General features: G+C 42.5%; 1 protein-coding gene across 8 annotated transcripts; it reads right to left on the reverse strand.

The window, feature by feature from the left end:
• Nucleotides 1–2,563: 2,563 nt before the first annotated feature.
• Nucleotides 2,564–10,261, reverse strand: LOC310645615 (uncharacterized protein). 8 transcript variants are annotated; one of them, XR_014493545.1, is made up of 4 exons: nt 8,563–10,093; nt 6,887–7,951; nt 3,799–6,416; nt 2,564–3,487 (listed from the first exon to the last, which is right to left on the reverse strand). XR_014493545.1 is itself a non-coding variant. In XM_083371463.1 (3 exons), the coding sequence occupies exons 1-3, from the start codon at nt 10,243–10,245 to the stop codon at nt 6,992–6,994; spliced, it is 315 nt and encodes a 104-aa protein (XP_083227589.1). In that variant the 5' UTR covers nt 10,246–10,261; the 3' UTR covers nt 6,424–6,991. The 8 variants fall into 8 exon arrangements, 1 of the variants encoding a protein (XP_083227589.1); XR_014493546.1 differs by lacking the exons at nt 2,564–3,487; nt 8,563–10,093 and adding an exon at nt 10,119–10,261 and having other exon boundaries at nt 6,201–6,416; nt 6,887–7,026; nt 7,799–7,951; XR_014493547.1 differs by lacking the exons at nt 2,564–3,487; nt 8,563–10,093 and adding an exon at nt 10,119–10,261 and having other exon boundaries at nt 6,201–6,416; nt 6,887–7,026; nt 7,770–7,951.
• Between the last annotated feature and the right edge of the window lie 349 nt (nt 10,262–10,610).

The following is a 10,610-nucleotide window of genomic DNA, read 5'->3' on the forward strand; positions in this document are numbered from 1 at the left end:
TGTTGCCATTATAATTCCTGTTACGTTGGGACACAAATTCATGCAGGTAGTCCTCGAATTCTGACCATGAAATTGAGCCCAAAATTTCTATTGCTAAGCAAGACATTTGTTAAGTCATTTTTGCCCCATTTTATGACATTTCTTGCCACAGTTATTAAGTGAATCACTGCAGTTGTTTACTAACACGATTGTTAAGTGAATCTGGCTTCCCTATTGACTTTGTTGTCAGGTCGCAAAAAGTGATAATATGACTTAAAGTGACCACATGATTATAAGTCACTTTTCTCAGTGCTGTTGTAACTTCAGGCAGTCACTAAATGAATGGTTATAAGTCAAAGTCTACCTGTACTACTTTCTCCCTATTGCTCCAGCTTACCAAATTCTCCTGAATATTTGAGATGGAGCTGAAATTCGAAAAACAAAGACATATTCATGATCCCCTGGGCTGGAAAAGCCAAAAAAACCCACACTTCTTTTCCAGTTAGCCGAAGGAACATCTTTCAATTCGTGGTAAAAATCCCATTCACTCAGAAAAGTAAAACCTGAGACAGATTTTAAAAATCAACATATATTCAGGTCCCCCCCATGGTAAAGAAGCCAAAAACCCACTTCTTTTTCACATCTGAGCTTTCCCTGAGGAGTTAGCCTGAGGCATATCTTGCAGTTGGTATTTAATAAAATCCCACTCAGCCATAGAAGTCCAATTTTGAAACAAAGCTCAAATTTGAAAGACATTTTCAAGTTCACTTACACTGGGGACGCTGAAAAACCATTAGTTTTCTAGATGTGAGCTTTTCCTGAGGAGTTAGCCCAAGGCATGTCACAATTTTTGGTAAAAAATCAAATTAAGCCAGAAAAGTAAAATTTTGAGACAGACCTCAGATTTTTTTAAAAAACAAATATATATTCAGGTTGTCCCAGGCTGGGGAAGCTGAAAAACCATTTCTTTTCCTGATCTGAGCTTTCTCTGCCCAAGGCCTATCTTGCAATTGGTAAAAATCCCATTCAGCCAGAAAAATTTTGAGACAGACCCGAAATTTGAAAAATAAACATATTCTCCAGAGCTGGGGAAGCCAAAAACCCACTTCTTTTCCTGAAGAGTTAGCCCAAGGTGTATCTCGGAATTGGTAAAAATCCCGTTCACCCAGAAGTCAAATTTTGAGACAGCTCAAATTTGAAAATACAACATATTTTGAGGTTCTCCCGGGCTAGGGAAGCCGAAAAAACCACTTCTTTTCCTGATCTGAGCTTTCCCTGAGGAGTTAGCCCAAGGGGTATCTCGCAATTGTTGGAAAAAATCCCATTTAGCCAGAAAGGTCAAATTTTGAGACAGAACTCACATTTGAAAAATAAATATATGTTGAGGTTTTACCAGGCTGGGGAAGCTTAAAAGCCACTTCCTTTCCAGATTACCTGGCAGAGGAGACACCATGATCACAAAGGTGGTGTTCCCAAGGTGAGGCTCATCCACTGCACTCCTTTTTTTGTTTCTTACTCCTGGCTCCGTCATTGCTGTCTTAAGAGCCAGACATTGGGTTGTAGAAGAGAGGAGGAGAATCCTATTTTTAGGATAGTCTTTCAATGTTCAGGGGACAGAGGTTGGGGATCAAAGTCCTGGAGTCGTCTGGGAGACTCCTTGTTGGGACAATAATTGTCATGGTTCTGATAGATGAAACCGGTAAAAGAACTTCAAGGCAAGAATTCTTCCTTAAAGAACATTTTATTAGGGAATGAAGTATTGACACTTACATAGTTGAACCCAAGACTGAGATTCCCTTCCCCCAGATACAAAGTAACAAGTTGCATTTCTCAGCCCACAAAAGCTGTCATAAATCACATTCCCCAATTGGCACAAGACCTTTTCTCTCCAGCTCCTCAGCCCGCCAAACGGTTATCATTGTCCGTGAGTTCCCGCACTTCTACATTGTTATGGCTAGCTATACCCTTAAGCATTTACCCTATCCCCATTTCTACATCTGAACTCTAAAAGAATAGAAAAGGAACAATAAAAGTAAAATGGCTGCTGATTCTGTTGTCAGAGCGTTGACATCCATATTCACAGGAGGCTCCATACCATTTCAGACAAGTCCAGTCTCTGTTGCTGGACTTGCCCTGGTCTTTCCTCAAGTTGCCTGCCAAATGCAATTGTGGAGGTCCCTGGGATCCCAACGGGCTGGCTAGCAAACCTTGATGATGAAGGCATCTTTCGTCACAAATGAAGAGGTGTGAAGCCTTAAGGCTTTTGCTTCTTCTTTGTTTAATCCTTTCTTCTAGTGGAGGCCCCCAAATATTCTCCAGGGACCTCCCTTCTCCACAACTTCTGGTTAATAAAACCCAAATAATTGTTACTGTTTGCCTTTTGAGTTTTCGATTGATGTTGTCTTTCACTCGGCAGGAACAGAAGAAGGAAGAGGCAGTGAGCGGCAGCCAAGATGTTGAGATGACTCCTCTCCCTCATAGCCCTCATGCTTAAAGGCTGCAGCAGCTACCTCCTCACCCTCCAGAGATGCATGGACATCCACGGGAGAAATATAGGCAGCCAACTAGAAGGCATTTCAGCAACACAGGTTTGTCAGGCCTGTCCCAGCCTGGGCTTTTAGAAAAGAAAAACTCTTGACTCCATTTGTAGCAAAAAAAAACAACAAAAACAAAAAACTTTTACTAAAGGCAAGTGGTGACCGTAAGCAAAGCTGGATCTGAGGATTCCAGCATAAACCCAGTAATTTTCCCTTTCTCCCAAGCCCTTCCCCCTGGTCACCTTGTTAGTGTCCAATGTGGGTCAAATTAGGCATTTTGGTAACAATTCCCAAAGTTTGGCGCCTTTTTGGTTGGCATTGGGATTCCTTCCCCATGCTTGTGTCCTTGGATCTGGTTGGCATTTCTGGTTCCTGTCATCCCCCCTTCCTAGATCCCTCCATCTCCCCTCCTCATATTTTAGGGCAGGCTGCCATCAAAGCGAAGCAGGGCTGAAGCAGTGTGATGGCAGATCTGACAGAGATCTTCTCAAACACCAGAGAGGGTCTTCCCTTCTTCCGGAGGTCCCATCTTGCTTCCTGAGATGGGGGAGGTGGCAATGCATGACCACTCTTGATCCCCTTGCTGGAACTACATGGGCCACTTGGTTCAAGGGCCTCCCAGTTTAACTTTGGATGGGCTGTTCCAGCTATTGATGCTATTATTATTGTGTTCCCTATTGTTCCTCCTCCTCCTCCTCCTCCTTTTTCTGATTCTCTTAAAAATAAATAATAAAATAATAAAATTCAAGTGAATGGTAGACAAAGGTGGAGTACACTTGATGAAGTCCAAGTAGATTAAGATCTTTGGGCTTCTTCTGAAAGGAGTGCTATCTTCTTCCCCCTCGTCATGCAGAACGGAGCGAATGGCAGAGGGATCGCAAATTTAACTACAGTAGCAATTCCATTCAAATTTGGGGCGGAAACCGGTACCACCCGTATGAGTGGCCCTGGTACAAGGAGCGCCAGGTGCGCTCAGAACAGTTGAGCTCAGGAAAGTTTTGGCCAGGCTACATCTCTCATAAACACCTGTATGAGCAGTACCACAGGGAATGACGTTACCTGGAGCAGTGTGAATATAGGTGAGGTGATATGCAGGCTACTTGGCTGTACTGTTGGGCTTCTGCAGCGGTCAGCATGCCAAAGCGGTGGTTTGTCAGCCAGATCACAGAGCAGAGATTGCAAGGACTACTGGAACTGTAATAACAGACTCTTGAAAGCCTGATCTCCCTGCCGAACTTATGCCATCAAAACCGAGATAGGGTTATTTTGTCTCGAGTATTACGAATGGATTGGGGGAAGATAGGTATGTCTAGCCTATGGACGAGACGGTAATGACTAGACATTCATTAAAAAAAGATCCAACAGAGAGATTTCCTCACAGCAAGAACAATTAATCAACTAATTTGTCTACTGAGGTTTTCAAAAATAGATAGGACGATTTGATTGGGATGGTATGAGTCTTCTGCTTTGAGCAGAGGGTTGGACTAGAAGACCTCTACAGTCCCTTCTAGCCCTATGAGTCTATGATTTCTCACAACCTTTCTTTCTCCAGTGTAGTTATTTTTTTTCCAAAAATCTTGCATTCCTTCATCTCTGCACCTCTCAGCAGCATTCCAGAGTTGCTTTTGTAAGCGTATGTGATAGCATGACCCACAGATATCCCAAAGACGCTTTTTCAAGAGCTTCCTTGGGATAACTGTGACTTGGATGATTGAGAATCTCCATAGACACATGACCCACGGTGCAAAGCGGTTGGGCTCGGGGATACTGCTGAACTGGGCTGATAAATGCTTTCCTGTTCTTTCAGGCCTTTGCCACCATAGGGAGTTAAGCATCCTAAGATCTAGATACGGTCATTTTGCCTCTTCTTTCGAGTTGAATGTTTGAGTTCTTCTTTCCCCTCCAGATACATCTGCCGTGATGTCAAGAGATGAAGAATTGCAGTCCCAGAATTACCAGCATGACTTCCCGAGGATGTCTGACCATGGACCCCACTCCCTAGGGTTATCATGCGCCCTTACAGCAGAAGAACAATCCAGATGATAACTGGAGTGGCTGGAGAACCTAGAGGCCCAGAAGCAGAGGCCAACAGAAAGTGCTAGTCTGGCCCGCAGAAACAACTGTTACTGGGCCATCCATGCTGGAACCAGAAAGCCTGAATGCCGTGCTATAGAGCTCTCGGCTGTAGGAACTGGAGGTGGGTCAGAAGAACTGGAGCCACCAAAGGGGCTGCATTTAAGCCCCAAATTTGCCTCCCATCAGCACACTGGCTGAACGTTGGGAGTGGTCTTCCCTGACAGCAAGGGACCTGTGGAGAACAAGGTCAAGTTTTGGAATGAAGATTTAGCTTTTATGTCCGTAATGCCAAATTGAATTCTGGATATTTCACAAAATGGACAGACGGCTGCAAAGAATACAGAGACGAAAGCTACGTGACTTTGGAGTTGAGATTCAATTTGTTGCTGGAGGGGGATGATAGAAAAGACCTCAATAACTACAGCAGCGGAATAAAAATTTGGTGTTGGGGAAGGCAGGAGTGAGACTGAATTACAGAATGGTGAAACCAACTTTTGATGGCAATGCTTGGAAATCTTGCTGAAGACTGCAGAAAGTTGGGAGTCTATGGACTCAAGATTGCCAGAAAATGAACCAAGAAGATGGGATGGTTTGTGATCTCGTCTCTCCTTTTCTCCTCTGCATGCTTTTCTTTGCCTGAGCAACTTTGGGACTTTGAGCAGCGCTATGTGGATAAAGAACACTTTTTAGGTGAAGGCAGAATTTTCATTTCCATAGTTGTGAAGGAGAGGACAGTATGTCCATGGCATTGGGGGACTTCAGTATCCAGAAATTGACTGTGGAGCTCCTGGTTTTTCCTTTCCTCCTCCTCCTCATGATCCATGGGAACACCGGGGATTCAGCTTGGAGAAAGGAGCCGAGGGAGGGGTCCAGCTCAGGCAGGATTCCACGAACATCCCAAGATGGTCAGTTTAGCTCTTCTGGTTAGGAAGGTTCAAAAACCCCAATGGCTGCCATCCATAGAAAGGAGACACCAACGAACTAAGCAAGATGAAGGAAACCTCTCATTGAGTGAAGGGAAACATGGAGTTTTGACCCGCAAGGAATTTTTATACAAAAGTGGCAAAGATCGGAGTCAAAGTTATACTTTGACGATCTTTCTCAGCAGCATTTTCTAAAAAAAAAAATCAATTCTGACAGATATATTCTACTCACTGAAATGTGTATGCGTGTGCACTTGGCCCCAAATTTATTGCTTTCGGTTACAATTATTTTTTTTAAAAATGCAATGGCCAAAAATACATGCTGAAGTGACATCCCTGAAGTTGTGTTGAGAGTATTGAACGCTTGGTTAATTTCAGCTTAAAGCCTGATTTCAGATGGTGAGGACAAAATCCTCCTCGGTCGTTTCTTCTTCACCTCCTTTTTTCATCTTGCTTGACATTTTCTGCATCTATTTTTTCTATTTGCTTCTGACGTCAAATTGATCTGTTCGCTGAAAAGCCTCCAGTACTTTGGAAAAGATCTCACTGCAAGGATTTGTAATTTAGGCACCAAGAAAAATGCCAGAGAATCCATTCTGGATCCTTCTTGACTGAATCTAGGTGTCCTGGGGGATTTTAAGATGCTTCTCCATGCCTTCTCTCCGCGGAAACCATCCCTTCCAGCTTTTAAAGGCAATGAGTTTTATCATCGGAGGTTTACGTGGTTCCCACTTAAATACAAATCTCAAATTTTTTATGTTTCGCACAGAGGTAAACCATGAAAATAGTCACTCAAGAAAAGGGTAGTGGTGTTTTTTGACACTTCCACACTTCCCGGCGCAATTTTCATCACCTTTCCAGCTTTGCTTTCGTAATATCTTGCCTGTTCCAAATTTTACTCCTTTAAAAAAAGAAAAGAAAGAAATATATGAATAGTTGTGAAACTGTGATATTCTCTAAGTTATATATTGGAGCAGAATGAAAGAGCAACATTTCCTTTGGATTTTTGGTAGGATGTCATATACTTGAAGCATGTTTATCTTTGAATAATTTATTAAGATTTTAATAATTTATTAAGATTTTTAAAAATAAAGGAATTGGGGAAAAACCCAATGAGACTAAGTGGAGACAAGAACAACTATTTTGAAAACATGAGTCTTGGAAATAATTGGCTTTTGACTGGCTCAGTAGAAGGAAAATAAGGATTTTTTTTCCTTTTTCTGCTGTCTCTCTTCTTCCTTCCCTCATCTTCCTCCATCTCTCTCCCTCCCTCCCTCCCACTCTCCCTCCCCCCTCATCAATTTGGACAGATGGGAATTTCCTGCAATGAAAGATGATTTCCTTCCCATCAAAGAAAGCCCCATTGCTCACTTTCAGTCGGATTCTCCTTCAGATGCTCCTCCTACTCCTGCATGGCTGAAGCACAACTGTTATGGAGAAGTTTTCCCGAAGGCTTCAGATCAGCTACAGATTTGTCTACCAGTTTGGCATCCCAAGTGATACATTAATGTCTACAAAGGGAGGAGATGGAATGCAATAAAGGTGCTGTATAGCAAAGCGTGAGCCTCCCCCCTCAACACAAACACAAGTCAGACATCATTATGAAGCACTTCCAGAACAGAAAGGTTGTGAGAAATCATAGGGCTGGAAGGGACTATGGAGGTCTTCTAGTCCAACCCTCTGCTCAAGGCAGAAGACTCAGACCATCCCAATCAGATGGCTGTCCAGTCTATTTTGGAAAGCCTCCACTGATGGAGCACCCAGAACCCCAGCAGACAGGTTAGCTGATTAACTGTTCTCACTGTCAGGAAATGTCTTACTAATTTAACTGCAGCGATTCACGTAACAACCACGGCAAGAAAGTTTGTAAAATCGGGAAAAGCTCAATTAACAATGGCCTTGCTCGGCAACAGAAATTTTGGATTCCATTGTGGCCGTAAGGCAAGGACTACCTCAGTCTAGAAGAACACACAAAGAAGACTTCGACAGCAGGAGACCAGCTGGTAACCTGGTCAATTATCATTATTATCATGCTCTTGGTCTAATCCAGCGATTCTCTTTGTATGTTCGCAGGAGTCAATGGCTGCCTCTTCCATATTTACATTTTAGAATCCATTCAGATGTGTAGGATATTATCTTTTTCCAACGTAAAGGACAACATAGCATAAATAACATATTGTTTAAGAGCAATGTGTGATCCCCCCCCCGCAAATGCCTCGTTTTCTTCTTCGGGCCACTCATGGGTGCCACATACCAGCGTTCACACACTTGCGTCTGTCTTACATGGCCATGCTGATCTTTTCTCCTCCAGTGGGTCAGAGGGAATGGTCTGATAGAGCATCGTATGCTCTTGCTCATCCTGAATAATGGCGCTCACGTTCACGTGGACTCCGGAGTTCTTAATTGTGGGTCCCTTTTTCTTCCCTGGTCCTGTGTCTGAATAAAAGGAGGCACAGAGTTTTCAGTCACAATCAGATGCGGTGAGTTGGGAGTCGCATCTAAAGAGCACATCAGCACCTGAGACTTTAACATGCTCCTTTTGGGGGCTGAAGTACCAGCCTGTTATTGTAGGAGAAAAGCAGGCAGAACTGGGGAGGGTTGGAGTTAAACATGTTATAAGTTTAGAATTCCTTGCATTGCCACAAACAATCCAAGTCAACCTCTCTTGAATTCTGTTGGGCCTTATTGGGTGTCAATTTAGTACTGGACTTTAGTTGACCAGGTTCTCGCATATAAGCTTGAATAAATATTTTATGCTGCAACGTAACATATAGTCCTGATCCTTTGCGCCTGACAATGATTTTGAAAAAGGAGGATTTGTTTTGGCATCATTTTCTTTCTTTTTCCCCCAAATTTGACAAAATTTGTATTTTTTTTAAGACCACTATTCCCAACTTGCAGGCTTTCCTATGATTCCATCTTAAGACGTCATCTCTCACTGTCTCTAAATGATTTAGCACCCCCTTTCCTTGGTTAGATTGATGGGAAGTGAAAAATTGAAACTGAAAAATCAACCTTTTCCCATCAAAGAAAGCCCCATTGCTCACTTTCAGTCGGATTCCCCTTCAGATGCTCCTCCTACTCCTGCATGGCTGAAGCACAACTGTTATGGAATTTTCCCGAAGGCTTCAGATCAGCTACAGATTTGTCTACCAGTTCGGCATCCCAAGTGATACATTAATGTCTACAAAAGGAGGAGATGGAATGTAATAAAGGTGCTGTATAGCACACCGTGACCTTCCCCCCTCAACACCAACACAAGTCGGACATCATTATAAAGCACTTCCCCAACAGAAAGGTTGCGAGAAATCATAGGCTCATAGGGCTGGAAGGGACTTTGGAGGTCTTCTAGTCCAACCCTCTGCTCAAGGCAGAAAACTCATAAAATCTCAATCAAATGGTTGTCCAATCTATTTTGGAAAACCTCTGCAGACAAGTTGTCAAGGTAATGATTTAAGAGCTAACTAGCTTATGTAATGTAAGATATAAGATGTAATGATGGGAATGACTCAGCAGGGTCTGTGTCTCTTTAAGAGCCTTTGTATAAAGGGAAGGCTCTGCTGATGTGGTCTCTTCTCCCTTCCGTTTCCTGCTGTAACTGAGGTTTTGTTGGATCCTGCTGTATTAGCATGTGTATGTATATTGTTCCTGGTGTATGATCTTGTAGATAGTACTATAGACCACTGTTTACTGTGTTTACTCCTGGGTTATCTCGCGCAATAAGACTGTGCATGCTCTGACACAAGTTAGTTGATTAGCTGTTCTTGCTGTGAGGAAATCTCTTGGTTGGATCTCTTTTTAATGAACTTCTAGTCATTACCTTCTCTTCCATAGGATAGACATACCTATCTCCCTCAATCTATTCGTAATACTCAAGAGACTCAAAATAATCCTATCCCGGTTTTGTTGGTATAAGATGGGCAGGGAGATCAGGCTTTCAAGAGTCTTTTATTATATCCTATAACAATACAGTTCCACTAATCCTTGCAATCTCTGCTCCGTGATCTGGTGGACAAACACCACCACTTTTGGCATGCTGACTCCTACAAAAGCTCAACAGTCCAGCCGAATGGCCTGCTTAGTAGCACTTCACCTGTATACATGCTGCTCCTGGTAATCTCGTTCACTGCTCATAGGGCATTTAAGAGAGACATCTCTTGCTGAGCTCCGAAACTGTTTTGCGCGCACATGGCGATCCGCATAGTGGTGGCTCCTTGTACCAGGGCTGCTCTTATGGGTGATAAGGGTTTCTGCCCCAAATTTGAATGGAATTGCTACTGTAGTTAAATTTGCGATCCCTCTGCCATTCGCTCCATTCTGCATGACAAGGAGGGGGAAGAAGATAGTACTCTTTTCACAAGAAGCCCAAGGATCTTATCCACTTGGACTTCATCAACTGTATTCCACCTTTGTCTACCATTCACTTGAATTTTATTATCTCTTTTTAGAGTCTGTAAAAAGATCGAAAAGTCCTGAATAACGTTTATTACGAGCATTGACCATTTATAATATGTATGTATATTTTGGAGAAACTCCCAAGGAATATTGTAAGGCTAGTTCACAAATAAATGCATAATATTTCAGTTGTCAAGAGAATAATTACCTCCATTGAGTAAGGCATCTTCCGCTGATCCTGGAGAGCCTGGCGGTGGGAGAGGCTGAAAGGTCTCATCCTGGGTGTGTTCATATTCAGGAAGATCAAAGAAATTGTTTCCAACAGGATCTATCATGTTGCCTCAAGAATGCTTAAAACAGGAAGATATCGATAAAAGGAGGAAGAGGAAATATAAAGAGAATAAATTCTGAAGCATTTGCAGAGCTATATGACATCTCAACAGTCAGCGATATATAGAGCATTACACAGTAATCTTGCCTGCAAATCAAATTCTGCACAAATAACACTTTTATTTGGAAGTGTTACAAGAGAAACTAAGACTGCCTTCACAAATTGCACTAAAGCTGAGTTGGTTTAACCCAATTTACTGGTTAATAAATTCTTAACATTATGAAATAATAACTGGTTGATTTCATAAAAACTATTAAGCACAAACCACTGCTTACTTATCACTAGGACAGGATTTACTATTACCATTCA

The sequence above is a fragment of the Vipera ursinii genome, assembly GCF_947247035.1.
Source record: "Vipera ursinii genome assembly, chromosome: 11".
Classification (NCBI taxonomy): Eukaryota; Metazoa; Chordata; class Lepidosauria; order Squamata; family Viperidae; genus Vipera; species Vipera ursinii.

Bases quoted from the DNA above. Each gene is read 5' to 3' on its own strand.
- LOC310645615 (XM_083371463.1), bottom strand. From the start codon at position 10,245: ATGATAGATCCTGTTGGAAACAATTTCTTTGATCTTCCTGAATATGAA. The intron at 7,952-10,118 runs GTAATTATTCTC...CCTTTTATTCAG, and splicing joins AGATGCCTTACTCAATGGAG to ACACAGGACCAGGGAAGAAA. The intron at 7,027-7,798 runs GTAAGACAGACG...CTCCCTTTGTAG, and splicing joins GAAAAGATCAGCATGGCCAT to ACATTAATGTATCACTTGGG.